This window comes from Schistocerca gregaria, chromosome 8 (assembly GCF_023897955.1).
Source record: "Schistocerca gregaria isolate iqSchGreg1 chromosome 8, iqSchGreg1.2, whole genome shotgun sequence".
Taxonomy (NCBI): Eukaryota; Metazoa; Arthropoda; class Insecta; order Orthoptera; family Acrididae; genus Schistocerca; species Schistocerca gregaria.
Window position 1 is genome coordinate 197,183,841 of NC_064927.1, and position 21,688 is coordinate 197,205,528.

Here is a 21,688-nt window from a genome sequence, read left to right on the forward strand (position 1 = left end):
TCTGGGGTACGGCTAAGGGCAGCCACATGGCACCATCCTATGCCAACCTATTCATGGACCATCTAGAGGAATCCTTCCTAAACACCCAGAATCCTAAACCCCTCACCTAGCTCAGATTCACTGATGATATCTTTGCTATCTGGATCGAAGGTGAGGACACCCTATCCACATTCCTCCAGAACCTCAACAACTTCTCGCCCATCTGCTTCACCTGGTCCTGCTCAACCCAACACATCACCTTCCTAGATGTTAACCTCCACCTCAAAGACAGCTACATCAGTATCTCTGTCTATATCAAACCTACCAAACACCAGCAATATCTCCATTTCGACAGCTGCCACCCATTCCATAATAAGAAGTTCCTTTCATACAGCCTAGCCACCAGTGGTCGTCTGCAGTGATGAGCAGTCCCTCTCGAAATATACCAAAGGTCTCACTGAAGCCTTCACTGGCTCTAATTATCCTCCCAAGCTTGTGCAAAAACAAATCTTTCACCACCTCCCAAGGCACAACTGTCCGGCCAAAGAGGAGCATTCCCCTCATAACTCAGTACCACCCAGGACTGGAGCAACTGAATTACATTCCCTGCCAGGGTTTTGATTACCTCTTGTCGTGCCCTAAAATGAGAAATGTCCTACCCACTATCCTTCCCACCCCTCCAACAGTGGTATTCTGCCGTACACTGAACCTACACAATATAAATGTCCATCCTTACACAACCCATGCTCCAATCCCTTACCTCATGGCTCATACCCCTGTAATAGACCTAGATGTAAGACCTGTCCTATACATCCTCAAACCATCACCACCTACTCCAGTCCGGTCACTAGCGTCACGTATCCCATCAAAGGCAGGCTACCTCTGAAACCAGTCATGTGGTCTACAAGCTAAGCTGCATTCTATGTAGGCATGAAAACCAACAAGCTGTCTGTCTGCATGAATGGCCCCCGACAAACAGTGACCAAGAAACAAGTGGACCACCCTGTTGCTGAACACGCAGTCAAACATGATATCCTTCGTTTTAATGACTGCTTCACAGCCTGTACCATATGGATCCTTCCCATCAACACCAGCTTTTCTGAATTACACATGTGGGAACTTTCCCTGCACTACATCCTACGTTCCAGTAACCCTCCTGGCCTTAAACCTCATTAGTTGCTGTCATCACCCATCCAGCCCCTTCCCTGCTCCCATTCCAGCACTACACAGCCGTGATTCTACCACCACACCCAGTCTTTTTTATGTATTTCTTTTATTTTATTCATTTCTCTCTATTTCTTTCCTTTTCCACTACTCCCCGCCTTCCCTCCCCATCCCCACCTCTCCCCAGCCTGCTGCCCAACATGTAGCGCTTCACTGTCCGCCATATTGTCCCTCCCCCTCCCTGCCCCAGCCACCTCCTTTCCCCCAACCCAGTTGCCACTTCCATCATGCACTGGTGCTGCTGCTCACAGTGTGGTTTCAATTGCCTGAGACTGCAGTTGTGTGTGTGTGAGTTGTGTGTGTGTGTGTGTGTGTGTGTGTGTGTGTGTGTGTGTGTGTGTGTGTCTACTGTTAACAAAGGCCATTGGCCAAAAGCTTTAAATGTGAAAATCTTTTTGTTGTGCCTATCTGAGACTCAGCATCTCCACTATATCATGAGTAGCAACTTTCCTTCTCATAATATTGAATTAACATAAGTGTTTATGTTTTATGTTATGAGTAAAAAAGATTATGTATTAATATTTCAAAAGGTAGTTGGTTTAAGATTGCTAAAAAAAATCAAAAGAAAGTTTAGGATAAATATATTATATTATCATGGGAACCTGTAATTTGGAAACATGGTCATGGGAACAATTATGTTGTATGTGTATAGTGAAAGTCTTATCACCTGTCTGTCACAAGGCTGGCAAGAGAGAAATGTTGTGCAACAGAATATATGAATTTGTCACATTGCTGTTCTTACTGCTTCATTTAACACAGGTGAGGAGGCAACATGTTTAATGGAACTAAAGTAATCCATTTAAATTTATATACTTAATTTGCTTAGTATTACAATTGCTTATAGCATGAATGTTTGTTTCCCTCATTTTATGTTGAAACTAAGAACCCAACATGCTATTAGCAGTCTTGATTGCTTTGGCCATAGATTCATTTCTGTCCACTGCTATGACTGAAATGATGGCCAGTGATTGCAAGAAGATCCTGCCAACAACTGTTGTGAAACTCTGGTTTTCACTAGCCACAAATAAACGACACTGTAATTAAAATGAACTAATAGTGCTTTTAATGAAACTATAATGATGTAGAGAGTGATTCTCTCTGCTGTTGTCCACTATTAAAGACATATCTCTGTTTTATGTATAAGAAGGCAAAAAACCATATAGACTTTAATGTTAATTTTATATCATATTTAATTCTGAAGTAAAGAAGCTAAGTTTTTTTCAGAAATAGATTACAGGAATAATCATAAAGATAGTCTGAAATCGCGATCTCAGTCTGTGATAGTTGAATTTTGGTATCTATTTCACCAATATACACCACCTTTGACTGGTCAGTGTTGTTTTCAAGAGAGCAAGTGAATTAATTTTTTTCTTCAACCAAGTCTCTTTCTTATACAACAGTTCGGCAAGTTTATTAAAGAAAACTTCTAGTATGATACTTCAAAACTTCGAGATGGCCCATTCTCTAGTTATATGACATCCAACTACAGTTAAACTGATTAACTTAATGCCAACCAGCCAACACAATTCTTTAGGCTGGAAGTGTTAGTACTGCACCACATGGCCATGGGGCAGGGATGGTTAAGCGACTCACACATGTGCACAATATGTGTACTAACACCACCTGACGGGTAAACTATCATGTCAACATGTGAGATGATGGGCACTCCTGTGCATCTGTGCCCAATGGGACAGTGTAGGAATGGCCACCTTAAGCAATGTAGGGGAACCTCAGAAAATACCAATACGGATGGCAGGATGGGGATTTGAATAATCAACCTCTTGAATGTGAATCCAGTGCCTTACCAATGGACTACCTTGTTTAATCACAGAGCTGAATTAAGATTACATCACCAAATAAACTTCTATAAGAATATAAAACAAATCTTTAGTAGTATAATGGAGATTTTAAGGAGAAGGCACCATCTTTGTTTACGAAACAGATGTGCCCACTTATTTTGCTGACTGTCAAAAGTGCAAAACTACAGATGAAGTAACTGAATATTAACCATCACATTAAATTCATGGAAAGTCTCTTTTACTTTGCCAATAAAGTTGCAACTATGTTGTCATTCAGTGCAGAGGAGACATGCTCCTTGCAAATAAGCTTGCATTTAACCTTCTCACTAAAATTTATTTGTTCACATAACCACATAACTATATTATTTGAAATTTCACACATTATATAACTGTTGTTAATATCAATAATTTTTTTCTAGCACAGGCATTTAATATCATACCATAATTCAATTTTACTCCAAAACAATCAATGAACAAAAATAAGCATTTGACAATACTAAACATCCACAATCAAATATGATAGGTGAATGTGACTCCAGATGTACTGTAAATTAATTTATAATCATGAATAATTTAAGCACAGAAGCCTTGAGTATAAAAAATGGTACAGGCAAAAAACAACAACTCACCTTACAGAGGAAGTATTTTGCACATCAATTCGCACAGATCAACAACTGAACTTGGGTTCTTCATCAGAGCCCTCACACAACAATTTCAAATATTTGAATATAACATTTTTCAGCATATTGAAGTAACAGCAGACTGTGGTAGGGGCAGCATTATTCTTTAGAACTAAGAATATGAAAGAGAGATTTTTATTACTCTAAATGCTTTAAAAATATTGTTCCTCTGTTACAACAAAGATGAAATGGTTGTATTTTTTTTAAATTCTTGTAGAGAAGGAAGCATTACGTGACCAAAATAACACATTGCCACTTATGCCATTTTCACTATAACTAATTCATTCATTCACATATGTAGTAACATAAAACACAGATAAGTGAGAATGCTTCATTTCCATATTGTAAGCATTTGGTGTTTGCAGGTAGAAACACTCTACAAAATTGTTATATCTAGTACATCTTAAATATATCTCTGAAAGCTCAGCCACTTTTCATGCACAACATTACTATACTCATACAGAATATATCACTTCAAGTAATCCTTTTGGTAAACTAGACAATGATAATTCACTTCGACTATAAAACTGTTACATTCTGGCTGATTAGAAACACATTCACTCAGTGCTCATATTTAATAAAACTATTACACATCATAGTGGTCCTTTTGTTTGCAACTTGCTGAATATCTTAATGACAAACAGTACAAAATGAACTATTCCCCAGATCATACATGTGGCTCTCCAGCATAATTTATTGCTCAGAGTAGTTTAATATGTGATTCATTCATTATTATGAATATGTTAATACATATTCACTACTGTTATAGTCTAAAACTTCGAAGAAACAGTAATGAGTAAATGCCATATAATATGCTAATATTTTAAAGAAACTTATCTGGACACCATAGACATTTGTAGAAAACCTAAAAAAGCTGCACATTATAGCAATATGATTGGCAACTTGTGTGTGTGTATGGGGGGTGGGGGTGGGGTCATCCAGTTAAGCTCTTTATATGGCTCAACAGATTTATGGTCCACTACGCTTTTTCACACGATGCTGCATGTCTTGTCTAGAGTACCTCCAATTCTGAAGAAAGAAATAAACAGTTCACCAAAACACTGAAGAAATACAGAATTTACCACAAAACTTGATACTAAAATACAATGAAAGTTTATTATAGTACAATTACAAATATTACTTTTGCATTCCTTGAGAACATTTGCACAGATTGAAATAAAGAATGAAATGTGCATTCTGCATTAAAACAATTTTATTCGTAAAAATAGTCCAATGGCTGCACTGATAATATGGGTAGTTGTCCTTTAACCACAGAATGCAGTTATCATATATTATTTAATTAAGCATGTATTCTCTTTGAGATACAAATGTTGAACACAGTGATGTATACAGAATGAGGGTATATACTTCTACCATACTAACAGTACGACCTAGCACAAACTGATAGATTTCTATTAAAAGCATTTGGTTCCGACAATAAAAATATACAGCGACTAGACTATTGGTGTTTGTGCATTTTGTTGCATGGTCCATGCTCAGAATAACCTAAGGTATTTGAGCCTCATTGACAGATTACTATGAAATGGACAGTGACAGCTACAATACTTCACCACATAGCAACATAATCAAAAGCTACATCGCCATTAGACGTGCTCATTACAGAAGTGACTATTTCTGAACAACTGGTTCTGTAAAGAAAATTAATACAACTGGCAGAGAGAGAAGCACATGTGGAAAGACTTAAATGGTTTACCAGGAGGAAAGCATAGAAGTGTTTTGTCTTTTATACAGTCAATGAACAATGTAAATGTTAAAACACACCTCAAGATAGATATGCTGACATGACTATACCATTATATTTGGTTTAAAAGCCACAGAGTTTCTGAACTTATCAGCTTACGGACAACCTGTTTGATGCGCCATGTTACTACATGACATGACATTGCTAAAATTAAACTTCATTTTGTCCATCATGTTAAACTACTGAAAAAATTAAAAGATCAACATATACTATTCTTAGAACTTAAACTATTATGGACAAAGCTGACACTGAAACAGTAAAACTTACAGAATCCTGATGATGCATCAGAAAGGGGAAAGAAAACTAGGAAAAATATGTACATACCCCCTTTTACAGTTCTCAAATATACGGAGAACAATGAATGCAGATATATGTACTTTAAGAGCAGCTCTACGTGCCTGATTCATTGTGCCATATACAGCCTGTCCAGTGGCAGCACATAAAAATGAATGAGACACATATTCGTTTTTCTACAAAGTTATCACTTATTAAGTTTGAATTGTATGTGTGCTCATCAACATACTTAGGAAGACAAGATCTCTGCCAACTGGCAGTTTTGCTGTTCATCACAACACAGCATCAAAGTCACTAGTGCTGGCTCCAATGATCTAACCAGCAGCTGGTGGCATGTGTCAATTCTCTCGCATGAAGACGCCCTCCTCATTAGGTCCGAGTCCAGAAGCTACCTGTCGACGATGCAGTGTTGCATCATCATAAGCCTTACGTACTGCTTTACGGTCGGCTGGTTTGCGAGATTCTGTTAATTTTGCTTGATCCATTTCAAGCGTTAGACCCAGTGGTTCCAGTTTATTTCTCGGCAACCACTGCCTACAAAAAGAAACCTTTTCAATATTTTCAAACATTATTTATAACACTGATTTAAATTGTTTACAATAAATATTGTAGCTCAAATAATTATTTTTAAACCTACCTGCCAGAGAGAGACTTGCTATATGACTTACTGTAATTATAAATGACATTTGTAACATACATAATTCTTTGCTTTTATTTGGTGTTAATGAACATTGTGGCAAGCAACTTTCATAACTAAAAATAATATTAACATGCTCCTATTCGGCAAAGACGTATATATAAAACTAGAAAAAACTTTGAAGTCCAGCTGTGCAGTGCCATTTTCAGTGGAAAATGGGGGGGGGGGGGTCAGGGGAAGGAGGCAGAGAGAGAGAGAGAGAGAGAGTTACAACTTTTGATTTTTAAAAGTAATGGGAAAAGCCACCTAGATTTCATTACAAAATTAGGGCACAGTATTTACTTATTTGAAAAACGCATTTTTATAACAATGCTTCTTCACTTATCAACTGGTTTCTGCACCTTTTCTATATCTTTAATTTTCTTCATTCTTGTTCCCCAATCTTTGTAGCTCTTCAACATTTCTTCAGGCACATCAATTCTCCTATTATTTACTGCTTCTTTTTAACATTTGTTTTCATCATCCAATGATCTGTCAACAGTAAATATTTATTTTTTGTTTTCCAAACATGTTCTTCATACTTGCAACAATTTTTCGTTTCCTGTTCCTCTTGTCACCTCACTTTTTCCTGGAGATATGTGTGAGGCTTTGAAGAAGAATGGCTGTGACAACCCCCAATGACATCATAATACACGAGGAAAACTCCTATCTGTATATTCAATTGGTATCTAATAACTAAGAGAGACTCTTTTGGACTAAGTTATTTAGAGGGCGATGCGGCTAAGTGGGGAACTGATCACTCCGAAAAATTTACATCTTGGATTTATTTCCAGGAAAACTTTGGGCAGAAGTACTGGTCTCCCTGTATTCATAAAAACTGACATTTGAGTTTCTTGATCCATGGTATTATAATAATAGTTGGGGGAACTTGTAATAAATATACAGGGCAGCACCTTATAAGGTTAGATATTTAAGATGGTATGACAGAGAAGTCATTAAGTTAAAGTTTTGATGCATACATTATGTTTTCATGTAAGCTGAGGGTTGGTCAACGGTTAATGGCTTTTAATGTTTGTCAATGGTTTGGATATGTTAAATAACGAAAGTGGGGATAAACATTATGAGTTTCAAGCAGATAACAATGAAGGAAATCTTTATCCACCCTGATTCCGATGAAAGAACAAAAGAAAATAATGTAAAATAAGGAAGCACACTAATGATAGGCAAATAAATCCAGTAAGTAACACCTCAATGACGTTTCCCACAAATAACATAAACACTGTATGTACTTATGCACTGTCCAGCTATTGAAGCTCGAGAGCAGGTGTAGGTAAACCCCGAACATTTTGTAGCTGAGCCTAGGTCCATAACGTGACAACAGCCTTAACCAACTATAGGCATATGTGTGAGAGGTTGCTGGAGGAAGGAAATCAAGAGGAAGAGGAGCAGATGATATCTGCTATACTGGGAAAAATGTTTGATAGGGAGGTGGATATTCATTGAGACTCTAGGAGTGAGGTCTCTCTGATATCACAAGAGTGAATACACATCACACATATAGCTACCCAACACTACCTGTAACCGGATTTTATGTGGTTGGAATTATCGTGAGCAGAGGAAAGGTTATTAAAGAAGGAATCAGGTTGCCATTAACAATTTTTCATTTCAACAGAGTTAAGTGTACCAAATTTTAATTTAGAGATACTGTTTGGTTTTAATTAGCTACAGAGAAAAAGCCTCACCTATTTAAGTGTGAACAAAATACTATGGCCAAAGACTAGTGTACTATCGAGTATCTTAAATGTAAGACTGCAGGTTTTAAGCAAGAATTGGAAGAATAATGTCTGTTAATTTGCTAGCGACAGCCAATACAGTAGCAATGGATAAACTTCTCACAACAGATGATGCATAACAGCAAACATGCCCTGAAATTTTTTATACAGAAAGAATACATTAAAATGCCCTGAAATTTTTTATACAGAAAGAATACATTAAAATAAAGACAAACATTTTAGCTGCTATGATGCACTGCAAGTATTTAAAAGAGAGAGAGAGAGAGAGAGAGAGAGAGAGAGAGAGAGAGAGAGAGAGAGAGAGAGAGTTGAAAATTGCTAAATTCGTAGCTCGCCAGGTGGGTGGAGACATGCGCACCCCTACAGGAGCTGCAGTGGACTGCATGTATCCTTGGTTGATGGCACGTTGATAAACAGATAACACGACTCAGCATGATTGTGATTGGCAAAGTGAATTTGAGTTTTTGTTGACAGTTTCTTTGAAACAACTGTCCACAGCTAATGTTCACTCACATATGCAAGTTATTTAATATCCATCATAATTCCCAGTTGTTTTTGTGGTAGCATAAGTGTTACCAACGGAGATAAAACTGTATTAATATCCACTGTGCGTAACACTTGATGTTAAGCAATGTAAACCCAGTTTTCCATTGTAAAATTAGTCCATGAACTGGAGGAAAGACTTTCACGAAGTAACAAATATGCACTAGAACAAAAGTTGCGAAAGTGTGATAGAAAAACTATCCGTAAAATCTACTATGCAGGGCAGCCATAAAGTCCCATTACCCCCTTTGATAACCTCCATAAATCCCTAAACTTAAATAAATAATATGAAGAATAGTTCTTTAGAGGAATTTTCTTATGAGGCCAAATATGGTTGCTCATGAGAGGCAATGCGCTGTTATCGTTGTATTGATGAAGATCTATTAGGCTGGGCACTCTGAATTACTATATTACGACTAAAAAAAGGTTTACTGCAAAAAATCCTATAATCAACCTATCAAAATCTGTAAGAATAGGAAACAGTGATTTTTAAAAATTCATTTAAACAGTTTTTTACCAGTTACAGAAATTAATTCATTGCTTTTGTTGAGCTCTTGGCCTCAACATAACACCGCCACTGTCTTCGAGGAGGAGAATGAAAAGACTTTTGAAATTTAATTCAGATTCCACCCAGAACAACCAATGTGACTCTTGATTAAGAATTTTTTGACTGGAGAAATTATTTTAAAGGACACTGTCATGCAGTATATTTTCTGACAGCTCTACTTCATTTGAGGTTTATTAGGAGAACTACTCCTAAATTTCAGTCATTTTGTGCATTGTCAGTTTTTATCAATATGTTTTCTGAATTGCTTCAAGTATGCATGGTGTGCAGAACAAATAGCAGAGCAACAGCCAGAACCATTTTTTACTGCACAACAATTTTGTCTAAATAAAACTAATAATTACTGCGAAGTGTCTAAAAGTATGAATTTTTCTTACATCAACTGTGCCTGGTGTAAGGAAACTATTTGTTTTTCAGGTGTTCTTGCTTCTGTGTATGAACGGTGTGTGTTTTTCTGTGTCTCTTTTGCTGATGAAGGCCATGGAAAAAAGCTTTGTGTGAGTGCCTTTGATTTGTGTCTGCAACTAAATGTGTCTTCTTTATGCTAAATATCAGTCTATCTTTTCCTATATTGTTGAAAATTTTTGTTTTTGTCGTTCAAATCACACTTTGCTTTATTGTGTCAACTCTAGGGTATAAACTAGCAACTGTTTGATTGTTAGTAAAATACATACTATTCAAAAATCATCACAACAACTGTGCTACAGGCATTGTTATAAAAAGATGTCAGAATTGATGTAAGTCATCTGCAATGTAACATCAAACACTTTCTTGATGTATTTTACTCTGCTAGTTACCTTTACAATAATTACATCTGCAACAGTTAAGCTGTCAATAAAAAATTGCGTCTTATTAAAAAAAATTATGATATGTGACATTTTTTGTATGGTTTAGCTGCTTCAGATTTGCACATGTCACTCTGGATATTTGCAGTATGCAAATGTGCTACCCTCTCGTGATGGCCCATGGCACACTAGGAGGAGGGACTGTACAAACTGTTATCATAAGTGGTTCTCCATGCAACAAAAACGAGTAAATTAACAATTTTTTAAAAGTACTTACAGTGCATATTAGTAGCTAAAATTTCTTTCATTTACTCCTCCTGTATAAAAGATTTCATGGTCGGTTTTGAAATGTCAGACTGGATCATTTCCTTGTTATTATGTTTCAAAAAATGCTTTGCAATGCATAATAAAAAGATAAGTCAATTACCACAGAATTTTTGAAGAACACGATCATGCACGAGCGATGATCCCATGTCACAGGAATGTTGCATATTAATACCGGAACAGATAGAAGAACTACATAAAATATTACTAAAGTACTAAGGAGTAATTTCTGATAAACCTGGAGCAGTTAGTGATTATACTTGTACAAGTATGTTTAAGACAAAAGATGATGGGCCTCTCTTTGTTTTGCAAACTGAATGCTATTCCTATGAGTCTTCACATGGCAGTACAAAAAGATATACAGAAGATGATTTACAATGGTGCTATGGAACGTAGTTTTAGTGGATATAATAATTCGTTATTGTTAGCAAGAAAACTGAACGGCGGTGATACGATTGGTACCAGATGCTTGAGCTTTGAATACACATATTGAAACAGAGAATAATGGATGTGTTAGTATGGAAGAATCACTACATTAATTAGAAAAAGCGAAGTTTTATAGTTTGATGGACTTGGTAGCCAGGTACTAGCAGGTTCCCCTGCTCAAGGACTCTAGACCATGGACGGCTTTCTTGTTTGAGGGGAAGTCTTAACAGTTTAAGGTACCTCCCTTTGGTTTAAATATGTCTGTAGCTGTTTTCATAAGGTCCAAGACAAAGCTTTGGGTAACAACTTATTACAGGAACTAGTAATGTAGGACAATTGGTTTCTAAAACCTGGAAAGAACATTGCCCCTTGCTGCTTATTAAAATGTTGAACAGATTACAGGACAGCAGCATAACAATAACATTAAGTAAATTTCGTTTTGGGAGAGAAGAATTTAAAGTTTTGAAAGCATACTGTAGGAGTAAAAGAGATACAATACAGTCCAGAACAAACTCAGTTCGTGTCATCCTAAAATGAATCAAACCTTTAAACTGACAACAGATGCATCACAATACAGACTTTGGTACGAGTTGTTTCAAGAGGAATCAGATTCCAGTGAAGTACAACATTGTACAATAGTTTTTTGGCAGTAGAAGTATTAACAATTATGAATTAAATTCGACAGCTACTGAAATGGAGTTGTCCATTGTTGGAATTTACAAAACTTTTGAACCCTTATTTGGGGTCCGGAGATTGAAATATATGTAGATCATCAGGCCTTATCATTTTTAAGGGAGAGTATATCACTAAACAGTAGGTATATATTTCAAGAATTCAAAATAAAAACGAATTATGTGAAAGGCACACAAAACCTAGGGCTAAATGCACTTTCACAACTATCTGCGGGAATGGATACAGAAACTAAAACTGAAAGCCCTGGTATTATATTTATAGTAAATTTTTATAGTTATAAGTTACATGAACAATGAGGTAAGAATGTTGGCTAAGAAAAAATAAAAGATGAGCTGAAAACTGATTAATATTTTAGGAAAGCAATAGAATTGTGTACAGAAGATACCTTAGTAGGAGAGGGTGAGATAAAATTGTTTATTTAAAGCAGATCTTTTATTTTGGAGACAGCATGAAAAGTCATGTCACTGGAATTTATGTGTACATAAGATCTAATTTACCCAGAATGTAATTTTGTTCATACAAAGGGATATGGAAATTTTAGTATACTAAAGTGCATCCAACATATGACAAAACTCTATTATTTTACAAATCTGAGTAGAGAAATAAAAAGAGTATTAAGAAATTGTGATCTTTGTCAGAAGGTTAAACAAAATAATAGACAAATAAATTGTTCATTGTAAGCATTACATGACTTGGCAGCTGCAGATCTTTTTGGCCCTTTCTTACATTTTAATTTTAGCATGATGTTGGTCAAATATGTAAAGCCAATCCCATTAAATTAGCAAACACAGCTTCCATAATCAGATGTCTGAGAGATTACTTCAAGGACATACACAAACTGAATTGTTTACTCACTGATAATGGAACTCAATTTATACATAACACTTTCAAAGAATTTTTAACAAGCGAAGATGTGAAACATGTTCTTATTTCTAAATATCCCAACAATCCAGCCTATCTGAAAGCACAATGAAAGAGATAGGAAGATTACGTCATGCATATTGCTCTGGAAAGCACCCGACCTGGGCATAGATATCAGAGTCTTAGGTTGTTCTTAATGAGTTTCCTCTTTTGTCTACCGGACTTTCCCCAGTTAAGTGTAGCACAAAGGCTGACGGAAGAATCATTGTTAAAGTTATTTTCTTGACCAGAAATAAAAGACGTAGCAAATGGTGACTTACAGGGAAAGGCAAAGAGAAATTTAAAACAACAAGCACAATTTTGATTGTGAGAACACAATTTAAAAGCAAGTTCCCTGAATTTTATACTGAATGACATGGTGCTAGTAAACATTTTTCATCTCAGTTCAAAAGTAAAGGAAGAAATGAGCAAGTTTTTATAACAGACACTTCGAGTGATAATAAAAAAAGTCCAGATGATACAAATATGATCAAAAGATGTGTGTCATAAGAAACATGCCTCAGATGAATTCACATTCTGTGTGAATTTTGTGGGCTGATACTCAGAAGGTATCGAGTTGTTTGCTAATTTCTTCAATTTCAGATTTCAGTATAGCACTCTCTTATCCCTTTCACCATATTCTTTAAAATTGTAATTACTTTTAACTATCCTGCATTTTATGAGCAAAATGACAGAATAACTAATCCATATGAAGTCTGTTCAAAACATTCTATGACGTTCATAATGTTGCACCAATGGTGTATTGTAGTGAAATGCATTGGCATCCCTGCACTCACCTGTGTTTAATGTGTATCTACCGGAAGTTTCATTCTTGCGTGCCTGAGCAGAACACGGTGTCGCACATCAGCTAATTTCGAGATGGCAGTCACACAAGCATTGCATCTGCATTAAATTTTGCATGAAACTCAAGAAGACTTTTACAGAGACACACCAAATGATGCAGGAAGCCTACAGTGATGAGTGCTGAAGCCATACTCGGTGTTACAAATAGTTCACATGGTTTAAAAATGGCTCGACAGAAGTTGAAAATGACTTTCATTCAGGAGGGCCTTCGACTTCTACTAACGACGCTATGTCAGGAACGTCAACGAAATTGTGCGTGCCAATCAAAGACTGATTGTCCCAGAAATTGCCGAAAAATGTAACATTTCAGTTGGATCATGTTATGAAATCTTGACACAGCATCTTTCTGCCAAGTTTGTCCCTGAAGCACCCACACATTCATCCCTGTTGGTGCATGACTATTGCACAAGAAATGAAATCACTGTGCTGCCTCATCCTCCGTACTCTCCAGACCTGCCCTCCCCACAAACTTAATTTCAAAAGTAGAAAATACCACTGAATGGATGAAAATTTGCAATGACAGACGAGATAAAAGAAAATTCACAGACAGCATTTTTGCGTGAACCACCAAGAGATGTACCAAGATTGCTTCTGGTAGTGAAATTGCCGTTGGGAGCAGTGTATCAATTGTGCAGGAGAGTATTTCAAAGGAGACTATGCACAATAAGTAAAAGGTAAGCACAGAAAATTTTTTTGGACAAAGTTCCAGAATTTTTTAACAGACCTTGTACACAATCAGATAATTGGGGTTACATTCGTATTTGGCAAACAACAGAACTTATTGAACACTGGCCAGCAGATGGGCTGCAAAACCTAGGTGAGTTGTTTCTACCAAATAGTACTAGCTGCGGAGAGTTAGATGATTTTGTAAAGACGATTTTTTCGTGGAAAGAGGTGTATCTTGACAGGTACTATATAAGTAGGTGTCATTAGTTTTGAGGTTCTTCCAAAGTAGATGAGTTTGCTTAAGTTTGTTATTCTGTTCTATGTGCTACCTTACAGGTGGAACAACAAACAGGCAAGTGTCTTGAGTTTTGTATGCTATTCCCCAGAATTGGAAAGACAGGTACTGATTATAGAATGTCAAACAACAAAGGGTTGTTAGTTGTTCAAAATGTGACTCCTCTGGTTTGTTAGCAATCTCATAAATGCTGAACATGTCTGGTCAGGAAACCTGTCTCATAATATTGGATGTTGTGTATCCATAACAACTTACACAGGTCAATACCTCATTATAGAGTTTTATGTACTCTCCCTAGAGGAAGGATGAATTTAGTTTGCTAAAAGAGGAAATTCTCTCTTGCTTGCCACAGATGTAGCACTTGTCCAGCAATTTCCAAAACTGAAATGAGTATGACTAGGAAAGCTTCACTTCTATAAGAAATGCAGTCGGTTAGATGAAATATGGACATTAGGACTAAAAAGTTTACTGGACTACTGGTCCTACTAATGAACATTCCAGGAGTATGAAATAAAGAGACTCTGTAAAACTATTCCCTGATCTGTACTGATAATAAATATCCATTATCCAAGGATTCATGTGCGTAGTAAGAGAACAACTGCTTGGTAGAAGAGTAAAGAGACTTAAGCAAAGTGACATTAGGACATTCCATACATTTCAATAATTAATGGTTTATAATTCATTGTGGGGCATTCCACATGTAATAAACATGAATAAGTACATTTACTACAAAGGAGGTGCAATTGCACGAAAACAGATACAAGATGTCAATACTTTTAGAAAAAATGGTTAAAATTAGTTTTCAATTTTAAATGTTCTTTTTTTATCTGAATTTCAAAATAATGGCATCATAATCTGCCAATGAGGAGGAATCTTAGTTTTCAATTTTAAATGTTCTTTTTTTATCTGAATTTCAAAATAATGGCATCATCATCTGCCAAAGAGGAGGAATCTGTAATGTAATATATCACCTAAGTGATGTGTAACATTTACTGAGCTGATGAATAATGATCACCACCATGAAAAGTTTAATTGAGTATTGGATCAGTGTAGCCTACTGTGTGTTTTATTTATGTGCATTTATTCTGGAATGGATGGGACAGACACAGTGTATCTGCAAGCAGGAATGATGCCAGAAATCTTACTACATCCATTGTATCTGCTGGTCAGATGATTTATTTCATGTTGTCTGGTCATGCCTCGAAGATATGCGAGCCATGTGAGAAGAATAGCTGTGACAATCCCCATGACATCACAGGACAAGAGAAAAACTGCTATATCTATATTCAATTGGTAACTGTTAACTACAAAAGATCGTTTCGGGCAAAGTCTGTATTACTGTATTTGTGACATAATTGGCCAACTTTTTTATGCATAGTTATTGTAGATTATAGTAAAATAAACAACATGTTGTTTATGAGAAGCATTTTATTTATTTCAAGAATTTGAATGATGAATTGTACTCATAACTTCCAGCAATAACTGTTGCACTTCAAGGAATGAAGTCTGTTCAGGGCATACTACTGACTGTGAAGGAATAACGAGGTGAGGAAAATTGGAATAATGGGAAATTGTAACTCTTGTACAGACTTCACCACACTAGTCAACATCATGGTAAAAAAGCAGCAGAACATCTCAGCTGCCACTTTATTAAATAACACTTACATGAAATGAAAATATGTTTGTGGCTAGTAATGTTATGTTTTACATGGTAAATAGACTGAAAAACTAGTAAACGCCACTGAGAAGTCTCTGAGTTATAAACTTGTTAAAAATTTGTAAACTAGAGAGTGACCTTGATTGCTATGTTTGGAATGTTACCTAAGTGATGCGAAGTCAATGAAAATTGAAAAATATCAAGATAATATAAGAGGCGTTAAAAAGGAACAAGACGGAGGCATCATTACAGAAACCAGCACCTGTATGTTAGTAGTATTGACCCTAGCAGTTGACACACTTGCCCCACAGTGACACAAGACGATGAATGGCTGCCTCATAAAATTCCTGGGGTCGCCATGTTAACCAGTTCCTTACGTACAACTGTACGTCGTCATCTGAGAGGAATCATTTGCCCCTCAGAGGCGTTTTAAGGGGACCAAAAATTCATTTCTTCTAATTCACTTCCTGCAGCATGGGACAACAGTGGACGCACAGCGTTACTCACAAACCTTGACCACCCTTCGCCTAGCGATCAAATCAAAACAACCAGGCAATCTCTCTCACCTGTGGGGTCATTCTGCTCCACAACAATGCAAAGCCTCATGCCGCCAATGCAGACACGGCACTCCCGCAGAAATTCAAATTGGAGGTACTCGGTCACCCTCCCTGCAATCCGGACCTCTTTCCCTATGATTACATCATTTTTGGTCCCCTTAAAAAGTCACTGAGGGGCAAATAATTCACCTTGGACGACAACGTCCAGTTGTACATATGGAATTGGTTAATAGCGCAGCCCCAGGAATTTTGAGAGTCAGCCATACACAGCATTGTGTAACAGTAGGATAAGTATGTTAGAAGTATTGACCCTGGCTAGTTTCTGTAATTATGCCTCTGGCTCATTTCTTTTAGAATGCCCCTTATATTGTCAGAAGGAAAGTTGCTACTCACCATATAGTGGAGATGCTAAGTTGTAGATAGGCACTACAAAAAGACACTCTCACTTATAGCTTTCGGCTATTAAGGCCTTCGTCAACAATAGACAGACATACTCGTGTGAGAGTCTTTTTGCTGTGCCTATCTGCGAGCCAGCATCTCCCCTATATGGTGAGTAGCAACTTTCCGTCTCATAATATTGTAACATTCCATCCTGGGTTTTCCTTTGTTTGAAATCTCAAGATAAGTCAGATACGAAACATACTGATTATCAGTTTATGAAACATGTTACCTCTAAATGGCTGACATTGAAACCAGATGGAGAGAGACTTTTACAATAATGGTCAGCTGTTGAAAAATACTTTCTTCAGTTATTAACATAGCAAAAAAAACAAGTTGAGTTCTTTGAAATAAAAGAATATTGTTATACTATTAAAAAGACTGAACTACCAAAGCAAAATGTATGATAATATTATAAAAAGATTGCTGCTCACCTCATAGAGGACACACTGAATGGCAGACAGGCGCAACAGAAAGACTACTAGAAATTTGAGTTTTCTGCCAAAGGGCATTCTCCTGAAGTAGAAAACACACACTCATAGAAATAACCACTGTCTCTGCGTGCTGAGGCCAACCTCTGCAAGTCAGTGCCTCCTCTATATGGTGAGTAGCAGTCTATCCTTTTCACTATATTGTCATTATTCCATCCTGCATTTTCCATTATTTGGTTTTGCAAAGCAGAAAGTAGTTTGCTTGTGCAGCTGCTCATACATGGACAAGATTCACTGGTTTATTTCAGGAGAGAGATCCTTTATTGCATATAATCTACAGTGAGTTCTTAAACCTCACCAGTCTGGCACCTGACATCTGTAGGACAGGAGTCTCAATGAACAACCAGGCCTCATCCCCTTTGATCCATCCGTGACAAAGACAGTAACATTGGCTGCTATCAAGGCCTTAATGATGCATCACACCTGACACGAGTCACACCAAACATCACAAAATGGCATGGCCTCCTATACGCTCCCAGACATCCGCAATTAAAGAGTTCCTCCTCCAGACCGATGTTCTCTCGCAAAAAAGGAAGGAGCCAAATGCAGCAATGCCACAGCGCTCTCTGGCTAGGGTAAGGAAACAACAGAGTGCGAAGTGGGAATTTCAAAAGTAACGCACTACAGACAAGGAGGAGATGCAGAGAACCAACTGTGACATTTCGTCATGGCTCAACGTTAACTCTCAAAGAAAAACTGAATGCTTTGAAGCAGATAGACAATGGTGAGAATGTATCAAAACTGGCAACAGAACTGAGTGTTGATAAAGCAACCATTTGTGATAGGAAGAAGAACTGGGTGAAGCTTGAACAGTTCTGTGCAACCCCTTGGGGAAAAGACTCGAAAATTTGGCAGACTTTCAAACAGTTCCAGTACGATAAAGTGGATGAAGCTCTTTTCCTTTGGTTTACACAGAAAAGAGAAGGGGGAACTCCTTTGAGTGGAACACTAGTTCAGAAGAAGGCTGTTTACCTGAACAAGTTAATGAATTGTGATGAGTCATTTAGTGTGAGTACAGATTGGTTGGACAAATTCAAAAAACGATAAGGAATCTGTCAACTAACAATTACAGGAGAGAAGCTTTCTTCTCACCCTGATGCAGCGAAAGAATACTTGGGTGAGTTTGAAAAAAATGATAAGAGAGGGAAAGTATTCTCTCCAACAAATTTTTAATGCTCATGAGACTGGCCTTAATTTTAGGGCATTGTCAATAAAAAGCCTGGCATCAAAAGCAGAAGACCATGCTCCTGGTTTTAAAATGTGCAAAGATCATGTGACTTTATTAGCGTGCAGCAACGCTGCTAGTAATCACAAGCTGCCTTTAATGCTGATCGGCCAATCTGCTAGGCCCAGAGCTTTTAAAAACTGCAACATGAAGTCCCTGATCGTATATTAGTGCAACCAGAAAAAAGCATGGATGGATGGTAAGTTGTTCGAAGAATGGTTTCACAGCCAGTTTGTTCCCTCTGTTCGGTGGTTTTCTAAGGAAAATCATTTGTTTCTCCATGCAGTGCTTTTTATTTTCAATGTGTCATCTCACCCAAGCACTGAGGAATTATGTGATGGAGAAATTGTGGCGAAGTTTTTGCCGCCAAAGGTTACACCATTTCTACAGCCGATGGACAAGGGATTACTGCAAACATTAAAACTGATTTACAGAAAACAATTTTACAAATGCTGATCCAAGATGATAGCATTCCTTTATTGGACAAAATAAAAAAGACCAATGTCAAGGATGTTGTTTATTGGCATGGCAGAATATTTCAGAAAATACTCTGAGAAAATTGTGGAGAAAACTGTGGGCATCTCTTGAATTTCAAGACAACCTAGTTGAAAATGAAGAGGAAAATCCACTACAAATGATACAGACAATCCCTGGATGTGAAGAAGCTAGTGAAGGAGACATAGATGAGTGGATGGCAACAGATGGGGCATGTGTGGAGAACGTTACTGAGGCTGATTTAATTGCTGCTGCGACTCAAGACCAGGAAGAAGTGGACCACTGTGACAGAAGTGACAATGAGCCTGAAAGCAACAGAGAAGAGCTGGTGCCACACAGTGATGCAGCAGAAGCTCTTGAACTCTCACTACGTTATTTGGAGCAACAGCCCACTGCTACACCTGCTGATCTTACTTTTTTGTCTTCATTACACCAAAAAACAATGACTGGGTGTTTGTCATATAAAAAGTAAGGATAAAATGTCCGCTGTATTTTAGTAAGTTTGACAGCTTTTCTTTCATTGTTATGCGTTGTTTAAACCGAATGTTTTCTTGCCATTTTTTTTAATATATGTTTACTGTACTATGTAAATTAAAATAGTGTGTATGTACAGCAGGTTGCTGCACGGTTTTCCACACTTTGACTAACATTTTTCATGTTCGGATTACCGGGGTTCAGATTAGCAGGACTCTGCTGTATGTGTTAGAACTACAGGGGCACTTAACAACATACAGAAACATAGTGGACATTACACCAAACATGATACATGGAAAATGAACTAATGAAGAGTGCCACAAATTGATTTCCTAGGCACTTTCCTCAGTGGAAGAGGAGTCAAAATAAGTGAACATGTGTCTCAGGTTATCCATAGAAACTCAACTATTTCTGAGAATATGATGGTCTAAGTTCTCGAGGTACTTTGTGTGTCTTTTAGAGTGCAATTACCTCAGTCAAAGTGATGGCGCTATGGCTAGCATTGTGGACTGCCAGTCTTAGACCATGTGTTCGAATCTGATTATTACTTTTATTTTTCTCTTTCATTTATCTACCTAAGTCCACTGAAGATTACTACATGAATGTTCCGAATGTTCCCAACACACATTGAAATAATGTTATCCTTATTTGTCTAATGACTGTACATCTGTTAAATGAATTAAAATAAGAATAAAATATTAAAAAATATAGATAAAGGAATGAGAAAATTATCTGAAATTGTTTTTGGTAAAATTCCTGTATGTTGTCTGGATTCATAATCAATTGCAAGTGGTTAGTTTTTGGTAAGTCGTCATTTATATGTGATCTGCTACGAAACTCTTGCCAACATGTGAAATCGTCAGTAATGCTGATAACATTTTCCCCTGTGTGAGATTCATAGGAAGAAATGTCTCTTAGGCAAAGCTGCCTTCACACAATGCTTTTAGTGTTCAGAATTCCTACATTTCAAAGGTTTCTATGATCAGTACATCAAATGGAATGAATCAAATCTTACTGAAGAATAAACAGAAGAAGAAAATATAAGAATTAATATAAGACTTACCAAGCGGGAAAGCGCCGGGAGATAGGCACAATGAATAAAACACACACACAGAATTTCGAGCTTTCGCAACCGGCGGCTGCTTCGTCAGGAAAGAGGGAAGGAAAAGGAAAGATGAAAGGATGTGGTAAACGAATCTGCTCTAGTCCTGAATCCCTGGACCATTACACCAACAACCTGAAAACAGCTTTCGCATCCCGCAACTACCCTCCCGACCTGGTACAGAAGCAGATAACCAGAGCCACTTCCTCATCCCCTCAAACCCAGAACCTCTCACAGAAGAACTCCAAAAGTGCCCCACTTGTGACAGGATACTTCCCGGGACTGGATCAGACTCTGAATGTGGCTCTCCAGCAGGGATACGACTTCCTAAAATCCTGCCCCGAAATGAGATCCATCCTTCATGAAATCCTCCCCACTCCACCAAGAGTGTCTTTCCGCCGTCCACCTAACCTTCGTAACCTCTTGGTTCATCCCTATGAAATCCTCAAACCACCCTCCCTACCCTCTGGCTCCTACCCTTGCAACCGCCCCCGGTCTAAAACCTGTCCTATGCACCCTCTCACCACCACCTACTTCAGTCCTGTAACCCGGATGGTGTACACGATCAAAGGCAGAGCCACGTGTGAAAGAACCCACGTGATTTACCAACTGACCTGCCTACACTGTGACGCTTTTTATGTGGGAATGACCAGCAACAAACTGTCCATTCGCATGAATGGACACAGGCAGACAGTGTTTGTTGGTAATGAGGATCACCCTGTGGCTAAACATGCCTTGGTGCACGGCCAGCACATCTTGGCACAGTGTTACACCGTCGGAGTTATCTGGATACTTCCTACCAACACCAACCTATCCGAACTCCGGAGCTGGGAACTTGCCCTTCAATATATCCTCTCTTCTCGTTATCCACCAGGCCTCAATCTCCGCTAATTTCGAGTTGCCGCCACTCATACCTCACCTGTCTTTCAACAACATCTTTGCCTCCACACTTCCGCCTCGACTTACATCTCTGCCCTTACTCTTTGCCTTTAAATATGTCTGCTTGTGTCTGTGTATGTA

The 21,688-nt window shown here is 37.6% G+C and overlaps 1 protein-coding gene across 4 annotated transcripts in view; it reads right to left on the reverse strand.

The window, feature by feature from the left end:
* Nucleotides 1-2,984: 2,984 nt before the first annotated feature.
* Nucleotides 2,985-21,688, reverse strand: part of LOC126283944 (peregrin) — a 242,985-nt gene continuing 224,281 nt past the window's right edge. For all 4 annotated transcript variants that reach the window (XM_049982350.1, XM_049982348.1, XM_049982346.1 and 1 more), the window contains one exon: nt 2,985-6,272. In XM_049982350.1, the coding sequence (XP_049838307.1) occupies nt 6,077-6,272 (196 nt within the window). In that variant the 3' untranslated portion in view covers nt 2,985-6,076. The remainder of the gene's footprint in view (nt 6,273-21,688) is intronic.